The 17,824-nt window shown below is 44.3% G+C and overlaps 1 protein-coding gene across 9 annotated transcripts in view; it reads right to left on the bottom strand.

Annotated features, from left to right (window-relative positions):
• Positions 1-86: 86 nt before the first annotated feature.
• The window catches only part of NDST2 (N-deacetylase and N-sulfotransferase 2), a 131,353-nt gene continuing 113,615 nt past the window's right edge, over positions 87-17,824 (bottom strand). For 8 of the 9 annotated variants that reach the window (XM_051619587.1, XM_051619582.1, XM_051619585.1 and 5 more), the window contains 12 exons: positions 17,712-17,799; positions 17,367-17,521; positions 15,750-15,935; positions 15,252-15,380; positions 9,614-9,796; positions 8,714-8,810; positions 7,267-7,390; positions 5,599-5,773; positions 5,171-5,341; positions 3,727-3,836; positions 2,169-2,271; positions 87-2,013 (listed from right to left, as the gene is read on the bottom strand). In XM_051619587.1, coding sequence (XP_051475547.1) covers positions 1,888-2,013; positions 2,169-2,271; positions 3,727-3,836; positions 5,171-5,341; positions 5,599-5,773; positions 7,267-7,390; positions 8,714-8,810; positions 9,614-9,796; positions 15,252-15,380; positions 15,750-15,935; positions 17,367-17,521; positions 17,712-17,799 — 1,647 coding nt within the window. In that variant the 3' untranslated portion in view covers positions 87-1,887. The remainder of the gene's footprint in view (positions 2,014-2,168; positions 2,272-3,726; positions 3,837-5,170; positions 5,342-5,598; positions 5,774-7,266; positions 7,391-8,713; positions 8,811-9,613; positions 9,797-15,251; positions 15,381-15,749; positions 15,936-17,366; positions 17,522-17,711; positions 17,800-17,824) is intronic. The other variant, XR_007889489.1, reaches the window with a different exon arrangement.

The raw sequence follows: 17,824 nt of genomic DNA on the forward strand, positions 1-17,824 counted from the left end.
GTAAGGGCTAGAGTAGGTTTTGCAGTTTTTCTTCTGCTTCTACCGGCTTAGGGTCCATGACATCATTGCAAAACATCACAAAGAAGAAAAATAAGTAGTACATTTATTGAATCCACTTACTACTACTTCTAGCCTTTATTCAGACACTTGTGCTCAGCTTCAAGAGCCAAGAAATTTCTTCATTATCATTCAATGTGAATGATCCTATACATGAATCCAGTGCAGGAAGTCAGGCTCATCTCTCTAACAGGAGTGAGAGAGGGGTTTCTAGTCTTTCTGTCCTTTTTTTTTTGGCTGCACAAAAGAACCCTTTCCAAGGGCACATGAAATAAAATACTATATTGCATACTATATACATTTACATACAACGGTAAATGCACCATTCATTCAGAAATACACAATACCTAAGGCTCAATGGAAAAGCTTGGTTTAAGCAATTTCTCTCCCGTGATAGGAGAAAAGTAACTCATGACAGTTGTGGAAGGTTCCATAATCTGTGTTCATATGGATACTGCCCATCTTCTTCTCTGGAACTGCAGCAACCTCCAAGGAACAGCTGTACCTGGGAAGGAGGGATGATGGCCCACACAACTCCAGAAGCCCATGGCTCAGCAAGAGAAAACATGTACAACCATGATGGAGGATTTCCTCTGAGAATAATTATCTAGAAACTGCAGGAAGAGGCACAGCACCTTAGTGTACTTACTTGACTATGTGCAGTAGTAAACTAAACACTCCCTTTTGGATACAACACACCACTTCTAGCTCCAAGCCTTCCAGTTATTTCTGAGATACTTGCTTTTAACTGTTTTCTGCTTTTCTCCTTGGATTGTTGGACTGCAGGGGGATTAAAACAGGTGCTTGCTATCAGCATAGATGGCAGGGGCCCTGGAGCTGTTGGAAAGAGAAAAATTTTGCTTTTTAATTTTAATTTTCTTAAGCTGATCAGACTTGGGGAGCTAAGTTGTCTGCTTTCAGATTTATCAGTCTTATTTTTCAATACCCAAGTTTTACCTCCCCCAGCTGCTGTGCTGCACTGCCACATGCCTCCAAAGAGTTCTAAGGGGACGTACTGCCCCTTGGTTATCTTTTGAAATGTGTAGAGTCCCTGCAGAGAAATATTTGCCTCCATTGCCACATATGGCAACCTTTCCCTAAGATAACAAATTAATTCTGTGTGTGTCAGTATCTGCAGCTTTGCCTTATCTCTCACTGCCCATTACCCAAGTTACTGTATCACACTAACAATGCTGCAGATAGAAGAGGCAATCTTACATCTGTTACATCTGTCTCCAAGAAGATGCAATCCCCAATAGCTGCACACAGTGGCACTGTAAGTAATGATAATGGCCACTGTACTTCCATGGGGAGGTAGAAGGCAGTCTTGGTAGAAGGCAACCTTGCTGTTGCCAAATACACTACTAGATAAAAAGCTGGGGCTCACTGGGCTAGATTCCCCCTTTATTAAGCTGCTGCTCTTTTTTGCAGCAGTGGGCACAGTAACTTACCTCTTAAGTCTTCTGGACTCAGAGGAGTAACACATTTACCCTCCAGCTACTGCCTGTTTCATATACTGAGAAGAGTAATTTAGACATAAAGCATTAACTGTGTGCTCTCCCCTGCCAAAAGTAGGGCAGGCACTCAAAATCCTTCCTGTAAGTGAAAGTCAAAGTGTATCACACCATTAATACTCAAGAACGTGACACACTCTGTGTCCCAGGGCAGTGCCAGAGGCAGCAGCCCTTCCTAATGGTGTGGAAAGGCTCCACATGCACATTCTCTGCTCCTGCTGGTTTGTCCAGTTGTTTTGGCTTGACGACAGATGGCATCATAGCACACATTGGAGCACCACACATCCCAATGGCACTGGGGACAAGGGAGCTCCTCTCAACTCCAGCTGGAGTTCTGCAGTTCCTCTCGGAGCCAGGTTGGAAGGGGTTGCCCAAGTCTGTTCATCAGCTTGGATAATTCAATGTTGTGCTCCCGGTAGAAGTCTCTTAGGAACAGCCGTGACTGTGTTGTGGAAGACAGAGACCACATTAAGTGTGAAAGAAAAAGTTACCTTCAACACATTTCATAAGTCATCTAGGACACAGATGGTATGAAAATCCAGGTTGGTTTGCTGGGATGTTTCTATCTGTTTTACTGAGATCGAGACAGTTACTCACCGAGGAATCCATATCAGGGTATTTTCTTCCTTTACTCTTTCCTAGGCATTTAGTCTTTCCTCCATCTAGCAGCTGGCACCAAAAGCCTTTTGGTTCATCAAACCTGAAAAGGATACTTATTCTTAAAAGATATGGCCACATGCCCAATTAGTAGCAGCAGAAATTAAGTGAATCTGTAGGTATTTCCTGTTTCAATACTTTACAAACTGGGCTTAGGTTCTATATATTTATTTGTAGTGTTGGCTCGTTTTATTTTTTTAGAACTTGACTATTTTGACAAGAGATCCATTACAACTATGACTGTTTCAGCTTTATGCAAATTTCAAAGGTAACACAGTGTTACAATATTTGTCTGTTTGGCTGGGAAGGAATAATAATGTTGTAGTGTATGTAAATTCTTCCAACTCTCCTTATAGTTGCGAAGTATTAGAGAATCCCCATATCATTTTAGAGAGTCAGTGTTTTTCTTCTTGCTATAACACAGGTATAAGGCAATTCTAGGAACTATGTCTGGGTCTAGTTTGTTCTGTCCCCGCAACTAGCCAAAGGTGACCTTGAGGTCTCTAAGCAAGTTCCTCTACCAAACTCCTAGGCAAGTTGACCAATACCATTTATTTTCTGACCCTGGCTGAAGGGTACCAGCCAGTACCACTACTGGAACTAGTTAATTTACCATCACCACATGTGCTTCACCAAGTACAGCTTTCAAGTAACATGCCGCCCTCTTGGAAATTACTGTAGCAGAACTGACTTGGTTCTCCTCTACTCTTAAAAGAAAGGGCAATTGGTTTATGCCCACACACATACACACCACTTACTCCCCTCAGCTAACATAGGCTGCTTCACCTGCAAAGAATAATATTCAGGATCTCCAGTGGGCTTGTAGAGTTTCCACTGAAGACTGATAGTCATAGTTTTCCCCTCAGCTAGCATTTAATCTATTCAGACTAATTGTATTTGCAGTGTGGGCAAGATCACAGTAATGGCTGAGTAACATCCTTCAACTTAGTAGCAGCAAAGTAGTGCCTCCACTTTTATTTTCTCAGACATTTCCTCTGAGTACGTGTCAAGTCCATGTCTTCTGCAATAATAGGTTCTTTACCTCAAAACTGAGTGATGTGTCCCTAATCTCACCCTAGCTGAAGATATGAGCAGCTTGTCATACATTTTTAATCATACTTCCTCTACTTTCTGTCAGATACAGGTATAACACAAAGCATAAGGAGTGCTAGTAATTCCAGCACCTTTTCTGAAATCACAAAGACCAAAAGGAAAACACTGTAATTACTGCTGAGAGCAATCTCATACTTCTCCATGACAGTGCAAAAAAAAAACAACAACCAAACCTACACCTTCCCCTTTAATTTCTGGAAAGACTAAGGTATGATTCCAGTCTTAGCACAGCACCTCATGCTATCTGAACCTAGTTTTAGGTTTAGGCATACCTCTCAAACTTTGGCAGGTCTTGTAGCCAGAGGTAAGAAGTATTATTCCAATCAAGTGATTATTAGTATCACAGCTGTCTAAGAAAGCATCTTCCCAAAAATGATTTCCCTACCTGAGGGCCTGGGTGTAGTTGAAGAGCGGCGTAACTCCCAAGAACTTCTGGATGTTGTCCATTACAGAGGCAGGGTTGTGTCTCAGCTCCTGACCATCCACAATGAGAAGCTGAAAAGACAGCAGCTACCTTAGCCTCTGAGAACTTGTGCTTAAATACACCCATGAGCTTCCTGGACCTAAAAATTCCCCTGGCCTTGGCATATGTGAGTAAAGACTGTCAAAGCCTGTTTACTCTAGAGCAACATGGTGAGGGGACATGGCTCATTTGTCACCACAGGCAGAAGAGTTATGACATGGACCACAAGTACTATAAGACAATAGATCACGACAGGCTTCACTGAATAAATATGCCTTTGGCCACACCTAATGCCTTTGATGGTCATTAAGTCCCAGCAGTGGCATGATTTAGAGATCATCTCTGGAAATCTTATGTATTCTTTGTAGATGTCAGCAGCCACTGTCTTAAGTATTCCTCTGTAACCTATTATTATTCTCTCTTTATGTGTATAATAGACACTAATGAACAACAATTGTGCTAATAAATTACCTATTCTAAAAGGCACAGTAGAAAAATAGTCATGTTAACTGAAGTTTGAGGAAGGTAGAAGACCCTGACCCATAATAAGTACAAGGATGATGAGTCTGGCTCTGTCATTCCTCACAGCAATAACCTCCAGGAATAGTAAGAAAATGAGACACGAGCCCAAGAATGTTTTCCCATGTTTCTCTCAGTCTTGACAGATCTGTCCTGTACCGTTTAGGTTACTGCTCTGGCAGAGAATAAGACTGCTGGATTATAAAACTGCTGGATTATAGACTGAGGATAACCCCAGAAGCAGAAAGGAACTTGAAAAAAATATATTGTTACTCATACAGTTTTAGACACTTAAACTTCTTGGGAATTCAGAGACAATAATTCTATATTTTCTATTCAGTGACATTTTGCAAATTTATACACGAAACAGAATCCTGACATCTCTGCATCAGAATTTCCCTTCAGCAGACAACTAAAGGCCTCACAATATGGGAACTTAGAAGTGGACAAGACCAAGAGCTTCTTTTTTAAGCAATGAAACCACAGCAAGTAGGTGAACACCTACCAGGCTTGAAGAGGGTCCCTGGGCTGTAGGCTGCCAAGATAAAGGAAGGGAGTGCTAACACTGCTGTTCTTGCTGAACTTCTCAATATTGTGGAGATCACAGTATTCTCTTGCACTCATTTACTTTTACAAATACAATAAAGTGCAAAATTGGAGTATTCAAGGCTGATTTTTTCCCAGCTCGTAACAGAGGGAAGCAAGTGGTGGCTCTTGTTCCAAAAGACAAGACAAAAGGTGAAATGAAAATGTGCCGGGAAGGAAGTAGATGTGTATGCATTACAGTTTGTTCTCCTCTACACTAAACCTACAAGGGCTACACGAGAGCCTCTGCTGCCAGACCTACCTGCCCAGAGGGGTAGTAAGTCAGCCAGCGCTCTAGGTGAGTTGAATACCAGCCAGGGAGCAGGCATCGGCTTTGCAGGTTGCGCAGATCCTGAGGGGCTTGGGATTTTGCAGAGATCACTTGGTAGAAGGTGTAATTGAGTGCCACAGGGTCACTGTGAGCCCGCTGGTGCTGAAAAAGATAAGCTGAGTTTAGGAGCCGGAACACAAATTGTACCTTGCACATTTCTGTGCAGACGCCAGTGTCTCGGCACAACCACCCACAAATGCCTTTGTATATAACACTCTCCACACTCTGCAGGCAGTCTGCATCATCTCCCCTGGCCCCTTTATGGATATGGATCCACAGCTTTCTGCCCCAGGCTTGCCACCTCACCCCACTGGAACATCTTGCTGGCCCTCATCCACAGAACAATGCAGGGAAGTTACCTGGTACCATGAGTAGGCTCGGTCAGCAGGGTTGATCAGAACTGTAATGATTTTGGCTCGAGGCAGCAGAGCTGCACCACGTTTTGGTACCACCTCTGTGTCAAAGTAATTGGCACTCTTCTCAAACATGAAGTCTGTGCTGGCATTGGATGGGATAGGAAAGAATTCCATGTACCTGCCGAACAGATGGGACACTGGTGAGCTGCATGGCCCAACAGAAAAATGGCCCATGCCAAAACAACGTGTTTGCTCCTCTTCAACAGACACAGTTTGCAGAACTGCACCTGCTCAGTAATGCAGTGGATGGGCAAACGGGTGCAGTGCTGGCAGAGGCATGGCTTGGAAAGGGGTGTTGGAGTGCAATACACAAAGCTGGAGAAATTATGTTACTGACAGTGTGTTCCCCAAGTCCTTGGGCAGTGGAAGGAAAAGGAGGAGGGTAGGTACTAGTTGTAAGCTCCAGGAGAAAAGAGAAACCCTCTTCCAAAGAATAAGGTCAGAATCAGCTGCCTGCCCTTCCACTGACCTCTGGTTTAGACCCATCTAAATTATATATTTATTTGTACCTTAATACATAACTGAGACACTGGGTCAAGAGCTCTGCTATGCCTCACAGGAGCTTTTAAAATGAGTAATGCAGAAACTGTAAATCATTCAAGTAACAGGAGGGGAGAGGGTACAAGGCACTATAAAACACTGGAAGACTGGTCTCTGCTGAAATTTAAGCTGTACAACAAACTTAAATGTTTTTCATCCTTAACATGAAGTTTCTCCTCTTGCATGTGATGCTACACCCAAGTTGGATGACTCTTCTAGGGGATGGATGCAAAACCCTACACTTTCTAAGCCCATCTATCAGCTAGTACAACTGCTCTGTAGTGCTTGACTCATTTGAGCTTCACTCAGGTACCAACCATCTTCCTTCTCAATAGTCCTTTAAATTATCAGAAAACTCAGACAAAATCTCCCACAACTCATGCACAAAGAAATACCATGGCAGAATGCCTTACTGCCACACAGCTGTCCCTCAGAGCCACACAAGGGACTGCAGTGCCACAGCAGACCCAAAGTTCATGCTTTGAGCAAGAGACAACTTTGAAATTTCTCTGCCTGGAAACACGTTGCCATAATAGTGCCATAGTGACACTAGTACATCCTTGCCATGAAACACTTTTATCAAATTGCACCCTTGTACAGGAAAAGGCCAGGGTATGCATGTGGCCAAAGAGACAATGCAGGCACTGCAAGGAATGCAGTGCCGTCTCTGTTAAGTCTAAAGGGCTCAGATCAGTATGGAGGTTATCCCCTCTGTCCTTTGTGTCTTAACTCAAAAACCATGAATAATTTTTGAATGAGCACACTGTTGTCTGTTTTGCATGTCAAAGGAGAAGAAACTTCCATGACAGCAGCACATTCAACAAAGTGATTTTGTAAAGCTAAGTTATGCCTAGAAGTCTCCTGGTGAACAGTCACTAATATCAGAAACTACCTGTCCTGCTCCTGGGACTAAGCAGGAAAACAGAGAACATGTGCTGAGCAGTAGCAATGAAAAGAGCTGCTCAGAAATGGAGAAGCTACTCAGGTGGCTGAAGTGGACATACAGAGAGACTCAGGAGAAGACAACATGGGTGCACCTTATCATATAACAACATGTGTCAGGGTTCTTACCAATCAATTCCTTTATGATAGTTGGGTCCATTAAAAAACTGGATCTCCTCAAAGGTGGATGGACTTGGGAAGTTACTGGTGACAGCTGGATGCATGGTCAAGAAGAAGTGTACAGCTGTTGTGCCTGCAAAATAAACCAGTTAACAGAACCTGGGTCACAGATAATGCTTGGCTGAATGAAAGGCTTTACATTGCAAAGAACAGTCCCCAAGCAGGCGCAGTCTCACCATGCATGGCTAACCCACCCCTTAACTCATGCAGGTTACAACAGCAGTGACACCAAGCATGTCAGGACTGAATTTGACTCGGCAGTTCAATCCTGCTCAATCCCTCACTTCAGCTCATACAGCTGAATTAAGTCACCTCCTTAGCATGACAGCTGTCACCCATGTCAGCTATCCTATGTTCTCACCATGGCTGGGCTACCTCACATGTTTTTTCCCTGGTGGCACAGCCACATTGTCATGTGGCAGAACCAGTACCTGCAAAACAGGAGGTGGCCTGGGCACTGCAGAACAGTATCGTGTTTGGAAAGGAGATGTGCTAAGGACATTTGTGTCCCTGGATAAGAATTCACCTAGAGATACCTTGGCCTGCCTCTGCTGCAGATGTTTTTCTTTTACCCAGCGAAACCAAATAATCCTGCTCTGCACACAGCTGTAGGCCTCCAGCAGGCCAGGAAATCAGCCAGGAGAAGGGTTTTCTTACTGTGCCATTGCAAGCAGCTTGGGCAATGATACAGGAGGGCTCATACTGCACATATACCAACAGACCTTCACAGTGACACAGGCAGGAAGCAGCAGCTTGGCTGGGACAAGCTTCCTCCTAAAGCCAGGATCACTGTTTCCTGAGTGTGATGGTGGCTGCTGTTTCACTGCACTACAGAAAAAGCCACGGTTTGAAGTCCCTTAAGCCTAGAAGAGACTCCTCAGTACAGTATATACAGCCATGTCACTGCCAACCACAGTGCCACCACAGTTAAGTGGTGACAGAGGTCAGACAAAAGAGCACCTTTACCTCCTGCTGGTAGTGACATGGGACGTGCAGTGGATACATGGATCTGTTGCAATAAAAGCACTAAGGGGAATTAATCATAACCTTTGCTGAGCGTGTGTGTTGGTCCTGCTGACAGCTTGTTTGTGACACACTAAGAAAGGTCAGCTTCTCTGAGCTTATGTGGAAAGGCCAACACAGGACTCTGCAGGTAGGGCTTTTCCCTGCAAATCAGGACTGAGCCAAGCAAAGTGCCAGAACACAAAGTACTGACAGACTTGCCAGATTTAGGTTAGAACAAATCTGAGAGTCTCTGAAATGTCCTCTGCAGCCATTTGGCAGCTTGCACCATGTGCAGCCATACAAACCTACAACATGGACCTTTCCAGCTCTCCTCTCTGCCAGAATGAGATGGAAGCTGCAATCTATCTTTAGATTAAAATATTCACATTACCAGTTTTCTGAGGTCCAACGATGAGAAACTTGGGAAGTCGATCACATGTTTTCTCTTTGGACCAGATATCCTTGTGCCTCTTATCATCACAGGGATTCTGTATCACAAATGATGGGATTAAGCATTACCACAGGAGCTAACAGAAAGGGGAGGAAAAGCTGGAAGGCCAGTCCTCTTGGGAAAATGCCATTAGCATATGAAGAACACTTCACAGCCACATCACTGCTCTGCCAGGCATCAAGAAGAGTTAAGAAAAAACATGGGGAAATGTTTTCAAAAGCTATGAAGTGAGATGGGAGCCAAAGTCCCTCTGAGAGCATTAACCACAGGCCTTGCCCTGTGTATCCATGCTAGGCTGGGCCACCATGATAATACAGCTTGACATCTGTGTACTACTGGCAGAGAGACAACTCTACCACCTCCTGTTAATTTCATCTGCTCATTACCATGCAGAGAACTGCTGCACTGGGATAAAATGGAATAAGGATGTTTTTATTTAATCAATATGAATTCTGCAGTGTGAAATTACTTTATGATTAATCACATTAACATGCCTGCAAACTCCTCCAGCACCAGTGTTCTTCCTCACACACCTAACATTTCACAGCAGCTTGTTCTAATATAAGCCCTTTAATAACCCAGATGCCTGCAAGTTGCCCCCCAGTCACTAATGACAGCCATCCCTGTCCCTAAGCTCACACCGTGACTGTGTCCTTACAGCTCCTACCACCCATCCCTTCCACCTTGCAGTTTACCACCTACACCCTCAAGCCACAAAGATGAAACCTAAAAGCTTTATGCATTACCCCTCTGTGCTCTGGATCAGCAGTCTCACCACACTTTAAATGTGGAATGTATCTCTTGGAAAATGACTAGGAGCAGTTAAAGCTGCCTTCTCACCTGCCACAAGGGATTCTTTTCCTGGGGAAAGATTTCAAAGTACTTTTTTGCAAGTTGGACAGGGGGCAGTGTTTGCAGGCGAAGGTTGGTCCAGCACTGCACAAACTTGACCAGGCTCTCAAAAGTGTACAGTCCCAGACGGTCATTCCCATAGTTGGATAGGTGGGTCATGAAGATGCTGATCTGAAAACAGGAAAAACATGGGATATTGGTAAATCAGTACTGGTAACAGTACTTTTTCTTCCTAGCTAGATTCTACTGTCAGCAAGAGTCTGTTCAAAGATCTTAGATTGCCCTGACTGTCTGGGTTGATGAATGTTTATCAGCCAGTATGCAGCAATGCCCTGATGAAAAAAATGAAAGAAATGTAGCACTTGCAAGACAGGAGGAACTCGGGAGACAAAGGACACAGACCTCTCAGTAATGCCTGAGAATGGTAACTGAGCCCTGGCTGTGAGTCTAGAAGATGATTTAAAATCCCATTCAAGTGGCTCTGGGACATTCAGGGAAACAATGGTTAGTCAGTGACTCCCTCCTAGTCAAAACCTCACAAAGTCTCTTTCATTGGAGAACAGGAACTTTCCGTCCTCTCCCCAAGACACAATCAGGGTGACCTCTCTAGCTGAGGTGCCAGCTCCATCAGGGGAGCAGGCCAGGGAGAGGGGCACAAGGGGCAGTTTTCACAGGAGTTATTTCTAGACCCACTTCCTGTCAACTTTCGTTCACTTTGGAGTTGATGTCTCAAGTGTAAAGGAATATCTGGCAATTCACACTTTAAAAAGTAAATGCACACCTGGGAATATAAACATGAACTGCAAAGAGACATGGCACTAAGACATCGTCCCAGAAGCAAACACCAGCTGATAAAGTTTTAGCTTGAAAGAGCCCACAGCATAAGCAGTCCCTGAAAAATATCCTGCCAAGCCTCAGGATATAAACCCTTGGGCAAAGTGGCACTGAGCACCCATGGGAACCCCTCCAAGCACTGCAGTGCTCAGGAGCCCATATGCTATCTCTGCCTTGCCAAGCCATCACTTCTCTAAAGCAGGTATGTTTCCATCCTGTCTGTTTTTTCAGTAGTTTAACTTTTGGAAAAAGAGTGCAAAGGCTGCTGTCAGCTTCACTCTGGTGTGTGGCTTTGATGGGTCCCATGGAATTGGGCATCTCAGTGCCTGTAATGCAATAGCACTTTTCCAGACACAAACCACACCATGGCTATAAGTTACCAAACCAATAGCAGAACACTGCAGCCAAGGGAAGAATGACTATGTGGATGATGTAACACTCTCTGCCCAGTGTCTCCTAGAGCAGGGAGGAGAAGAGACCTCAAGTCATAGTAGAAGTACCCATTGCTGAACAGTTCAGAGCTTAGTCCTGATGATGCCAGGTAAGGTCAGCAGGCAACAACAGGCTTCACTGACATATGTCAGGAATGCCTTTCCCACTCACAGCAGGGGAAGAGCAAAAGAGGGAAGCAGGAGACAAATGGTCTTGGGATTAAGACATTTGCTGGCACTCAGGAGGTCTGAATTCAGTCTTCTGCCCAGTGTCTCCGTGGACTGGTCTCAGTGAGACAAGAGGTAGTGACAGATAGTAGTTTTTTGTGCCTAAGCCATCCCCAAGATACTGTGAAATTAATTTAATCCTGTCCATAAGGTGTTCACACCCCCAGTCTTCAGGTAGGCAACAGAAAACAGTGGCAGGACTGTGGGACATGTGGAAAGTAAGCACTGTTAAAGATTGATCATGTTCATCTGTCTGTGAGTTTTTCACTTCTGGTTTCCTACTGAGCTGACAGAGAGGCCCTGCCAGACAGACTCTGGCACCTCCACTTCAAAGAGCAGCCTGTGCTTGGTGCTGTTGTGTAAAAAGAATGTGCTAAATACAACACAGAACAAAGGACAGAAAGATCCTCTCTGTAACTGCAAGGCCATGCCATGGAGCACCCAAGGCAGCAAAAGGATGTGTCTCATGTATTTTGCCCATTTCTGGGAGATATCAGCGAAGTAGCATGACACCAAAGGGTGGCTCATCCCTTTGAATTGCTAGTGAAACATCTAGAGGAAAAATCTGCTGCATTAAGTATCTGGCTCTCTGGTATGAACCCAGAACTGCAGCAGGGAGGATGCAGGTCACAACCTGGGGCCCCTTCAAGATTTCCAGCATGAAAAAAGCCTGCATGTGACCCAGGTTAGCAACTGTGTCTCAAGATGACTACATTCAGTAAAATGGCTCACACAGGTAAAGCTGTTACCTGCAGAGTCCCAAGCAACTGGGTTTAGAAGTAGGTAAGACAAGCCCAACCAAAGAGCCATTTCCTTGTACTTCTGAGCCTGCAGTCATGTCCTGTAACACACATGCACTGTGTAACAAGGCCTGGCAGCTTGCTCTGCCTCGTCACAGCTACTGCTGCCAAAACAGCTCTAAGCACTACTTCTGACATAAGATATAATCATGTCCCATCCACACCCAGTGACCCCAGGAACTGGCTTGGTAATGATACCTCTCTCCTCTCCCCCTCCCTTCCACTGTTAGCATGCCATGGTTTCCCTTCCTTCACACAGAGGAAAGACGAGAGGAAAGGTCACAGAGAGCCTAGAATACAGAAAATAGGAGAGTATGAGCATCTTTGCAATATGCAATGAGCACCTGTGGGCACAGCAGTAACTTGCCTGTGTAGCGTGGGCACAGCGTTTGTGAGAAGTGATCACAAAGATGCCCTTTGCTTCTGGGAAGCAGCAACTGGGCACATGGCAGCCTGACTGCTGAATGTCAACAGCTATTCTCCTTCCTGACATCAGACCTTGTTCACTAGTCAGAAGATCAAACATCTTCTGTTTGCACTGTGGAGTTAATCATACATATACAGGCTTGGAGACTCCTGCACGCGTATATCCACTCAAAGGGAGCTGGAAGCACCAAAAAGGACCAAAAGAACCTGGTCCAAGTCTGCTACGGATCACTGCTGGGGTTGCAGGGCTGGCCAGCTTTCTATCAGGTTCAAGAGATGGCTCTATCAGCAAGGGGAGGAATGCAAGGGTCTGAGTCACTGTGCAAACAGGAGCAATGAAGAGGAGCTTAGAGCACTGTACTCCACTGCTTACAGAGAGAGAAACGCTCCCCTGCCAAAAGGAAGCAAAATTGTAAACATCAGAAGCGTCTGAAGGTGCCTGAAAGAATTTTAAAAGTCACCATGAAGAGCCAACAGTAAATCTGGCAAATAAGCTCATATTGGACCAGAGCACAATCTTCCCAAACTTTTTGGATCACAAAACACTAGCAGCTGCTTTGACTGTCAGAAACTTATCAGCAAATTTTAATGGGTAGCTCTAGAAATTATGTTTCTACAAATTCCTTGGTGCAGCATCCTAGACCAGCAATGATCTCTGGATTACAGTCTGGCAACTGGTTTTCCAAGAGAAACGTGGAACTCTTAAGTTTCACAATGGCTATTTCTGCAGGCATTCTTTAAGATGTAACAATTATGAAGTAGGACAAGGTGGAATTCACCCAACATATGGGAAGAGAAGTTCAAAAAAGAAAGCAGTTTCTTTCCATCTGACCCATCACTCCACATGTAATGCAAAGAACAGTCTGTTCTTTACTACAGACTGTTATTAACCATAGAATCACAGAATGGTTTGGGTTGGAAGGGACTGTAAAGATCATCTAGTTCCAACCCCCCTGCATGAGCAGGGACACCTCCCACTAGACCAGGTTGCTCAAAGCCCCATTGAACCTGGCCTTGAACACTTCACAGATGAGGCATCCAGAACCTCCCTGGGCAACCTGTCCCAGTGTCTCACCACCCTCACAGTACAGAATTTATTCCTCATATCTCATGTAAATCTCCCCTCTTCCAGTTTAAAACCTTTACCCCTTGTCCTATCACTACTTGCCCTTGTAAGAAGTTCCCCCCCAGCTTTTCTGTAGATTGTTTGTTGTGTGTAAAGATAATTGTGTCACAGGTAATAGGGACAGAAGGTTGGCTTCCAGACCTGAAAGTATTAACCCCTTCAGCTTTTTAGCTAGGACTTTTATAGACCCATATCTTCTGCAGGTCATACACCAAGCCAGAGCTGGTCAGAGGCTAACCTTCAGAAACACAGGGCCTGTTTGCAAACTACAGCCTTGTGTGATGCACCCAGAGCAAGCTGCGAGGGTGTTTTCATTATCACAGTTCTACTTTGAGGAATAGAGAGGCACTAAACACTAGAAAAAGCAAAAGACAATTAAAAATGAAGCTCATTTATGGGAAAAAGCTTGATTTTCTAATTCACTGAGTCTCTACAGCTCATATGAAAAGCAGCTAAAGCTGCATATTCAACCCTGCAATCAAGATGCAAAAGAAAGAGGGAATAAAATAAAACATCACAGTGAACAGAGCCACTGATGTCACAAGAGAAATCCCACAAACAAGAATTCATTGACTGAGACTAATACTCAAGGGTTCCCACACAGGAAACTAGTGAGAAACAAACCTTCTTTCTCTCCAATCTGCTTGCGTGACTTCTTGCCAATATTCAGGCACTGGTGAAAAAGATATATAAGGAGAAGAAGGTAGAAGTTTGGAAATAATGAGAAAAGGAGATTAAACATCTTTATATTCAGGAGTGGCTACAGAGGTAGACATTCTAAAATCACTTTCTAAACCTTGCAGAGCAATGTCCATTTACAGAAAGGATGGTTCCAAACAGGTTCCCTGTTACAGGTTCCAATCCAGCTTTAGTAAGAAATTAATTCAGGTGGGGAACTGAGAAAGCTACTGTACAATCAAAAAAGAGCAGCATGTCTTCCTGCTGCAGCCAACAAGCAGAAATGAGAGGAAGTGTGATCTGTGGTTGGAGACAGCTACAAAGCTTCATCTCCTAGTTCTAACCATTCAGGATTTTCAAAAATTGACAGCTTTTTCTTTTGCGTCTCTTGCCACCTAGTACATCTTACCCACTTCAATGGGAAGTGAGAAACTCATGCGATTTGGCACCCTTGGCTAAGAACTGGGAAGGGACTGCCGAGTGTTGAGGGTACTACATTAGCTTGATGGCTTGACAGAACTGTAAATTATTGAAAGGGAAAAAGAAACACCTGTGTTAGTCCCAGATCTCCCAAAAATGCCCTACGGTGACAGCTACATCACATAGAAAGCATGCAGAAATTGTTTTGAGCATATTCATATGGAAAAACAGATGAGAACACTTCATAAGGAAAGGCCAGAGAAAGCAATTATTCTGAACAAAACAGATCAGTTAGCCCCAAGGAGAAGCCAACAAGCGGCAGATGTGCATGAAACAGAAGGAGCCAAGGCACATCTCACTTCTGATTCACGAAGATGCAGCCACCTAGGCAACACCCACTCTACTCTGGACCATGCTCAGCATGTCACCCTGGCTAGTTTCTGTCTCCTGAGTGTTGCACAGCACTCAATACAGATGCTTCCTTGGCAGTGTGTAAAGCAAAGCAGCGTTAACTAGCAAGCACTTCCTTGGCACTCTTTTTCACATCCCCTTAGCATCACACTGGAGATGCCCACACTGTGACAGGTGGTTATACTGAATTTCCCATAAGATCAAGTTCTTTCCCACAGGAGGCCTATAAGCTCAGACACACATGCACTGATTCCACTTCTGAATGAGCTTACTGGGTTCAGAAGCACCGTCAGGAAGAGTTCACCACCACGAATGCTCTTGTCCAATTCCTTTGAACCACCAGGATATTCATTATAGAAGATGGTGTGAGTAAAAAGACCACAGGTCTGTCGAGGCAGAACCTGGAAATATCAGAGAAAAGCAAAGTTAGGTAGGAGGCAGATACAGCAGAATCTACACATGAATGTGTCAAACCAGCACTCTATGAATCAATATAAAGAGTAAGAGACGTAAGTGACGTAGGTTCAGGGGACTCCCTTGATGTTCCTCCCGACCATTTACTGATCACAGTGCAAACAAGTCAGTGGGATCTTAGTTTAGTCTTGTGCTTGGTTTTGCTCTCTGTTCAGTACTGACCTCTGAATTGTACTGAGAAACACAGGAACTGGTTTTAGCTGATAATATTAAGAATAGTGTCTTTGATAGAGGTCACTAGGAGACTGTTTCTTGGGCAGGAGGAGAGTGGGCTCTACTTGCTCGGCTGTGCTCACCATGATTCCACTATGGATGAATCCACGCCGGTAGCGGGCAGGCCGTAGGTGTGGATATTCCTCTGTGCTCGTTACCTGGATGCTCCAAACAGATTTCCATGCCTCATAGAGTTGTGTGTGGACAGGATAAACCCCAGAATGATGGGGGGCTACTGCATAGCCCAAGTCTGTGGGAATCCCATGCTCCTGAAAGCAGAATATGCAGCTTGATCATTCAATATTTAACTAATAACCTTAAAAAGGATTATATTTAGCAATAGGCTCCAAATTGGAGCACAGTGACGGTCACATAAAACTCTCTGGACTGGGAAACCTGAAATACTACTTTTACCTCTTGTTTTATGCATCTATAGAAATATAAGGGTGATTCTACACCAACAAGGATGTCCAGCACTGGTAACAGCTGCTGTAAGAATAATCTCATAGCTTGCAGATGTGACAAATCAGATGAATTCACAAGCTTCAGATCAGGTTTCTTGGTTACTACAAACTAATCAATGCTGTTAAGTGACACATCTCCCTCCCACATGCCTAGATGTGAGTTACTGGAAGAGGAAAAAGAAGTTCCTTAACTGATACAGAAAGAAAGATGATAACAAAGCTCTGTCTTGTCTCTAGCAATTAAAGGAAAAGCATACATGAAGCAAGAGACTGTTGAGGGTACAGATATAGGTCCTGGAGCTATACTGAAATGACAGGAAATATCTGAATTTCATAGGTTTTAATTCCATTATGTGGTTCTGGTAACAATATGAATGACGACAGGTTTGTCCTTGTGGTGTACAATAAAACCAGAGCCCCTAAATGAAGCAGCAACCTTCTCCTTCCCACGGCTTGCCTGCTTTACGTTAAGTGTGTGTAATTGTGTTCTGTGCTTTGTCTCTCTTTGCAAAGTCTGCACTGTTATTTAACCAGGAAAAGAAGGAGCCCAAATTGTTTCTATAATGCTGCAACTGTGCCCTAAATTTAAGATCATTCCTAGTCTGTGTGTATCACAGGAACACAAGACAGCAGCCTGCCATTCTCAAGGGGATTACCATCCCAAGAACCAAACTAGATGTGAAGAGGACATTTCAGAGAAACACGTATGCTATATTCAACTCTGGGCTGTAAGCACCAAACACATTGCTCAAGGCTTCCCTCTCCTCTGCCAAAACCCAGGGAATTTACCCTGGACTTCCTAGGTAAGTAACTCCCTCCAGCATTGTCTGGGGAGGCCAGATGTAGGGCTGTTAGCACCACAGAGAGTATTTTATACTACTGATCAGGTGACTTCCTTACAAAACCACAGTGAATAAGGATGGAAAGGGAAATGCTTTGTCACTGCCAGAGTTTGTAAATTAATTGCATTTGAATGGTAATGCTACAAGTTCACACCTCAGCAAACAAGAGCCTTGGGATTTGCACCCTGGAATGTAGCGGAGCTGCCTGGGGCCATGCAGGTGTCAGGAAGCACTTCCCATTGCACAGGCAGGCACACAAATGGTGTTTCTTGCCTGAAGACAGCATGAGCCATGCAGCAATTTAAAATTTCAGAACTGCCTTTCTTAAATGCAACTGTTACTAGACTAGTATGTAGGATCAGCTGTAAAGTAAATATACTGTGATGCCACTTACCACAGCAAACTGTTTGTTGAGTTTCATTTGCTCAGCCAGCACAGTGACATTGTGGAAAAGATGAGGCTGCATGTGACTCCACATGTGAGGAAACCACCAGAACTCCTTCCTATGTTTGAGCAGCATGTCATCCCCTTCATCTTCCTCATCCGTACCTACAGAGAGCAGAAAAGAAAGTGCAAAAAGACAAGGCACAAGAGGGGCTCGATGTTTCAAAGCAGTGGCTAATCCCCTGCAATGCTGAGTCATTCCAACAGAGAATCATCCTCTCTCTAAGGTGTTACACACACATACAAGAACACAGGGGTACGCAAGTGCTGGGGTGAAGGTGTGCCAGGGGCTTACCTGTGTGGTAGAATTTCCCTGAGAAGCCCAAGTTGAAGGTGAAATTTGGGACTAAAGTTCTCAGCTTATTCTGGGTGCTCAGTAAAGCCTGTTTGAATGACAGGAGAAAGAAA

The sequence above is a fragment of the Apus apus genome, chromosome 4 (assembly GCF_020740795.1).
Source record: "Apus apus isolate bApuApu2 chromosome 4, bApuApu2.pri.cur, whole genome shotgun sequence".
NCBI classification, from domain to species: domain Eukaryota; kingdom Metazoa; phylum Chordata; class Aves; order Apodiformes; family Apodidae; genus Apus; species Apus apus.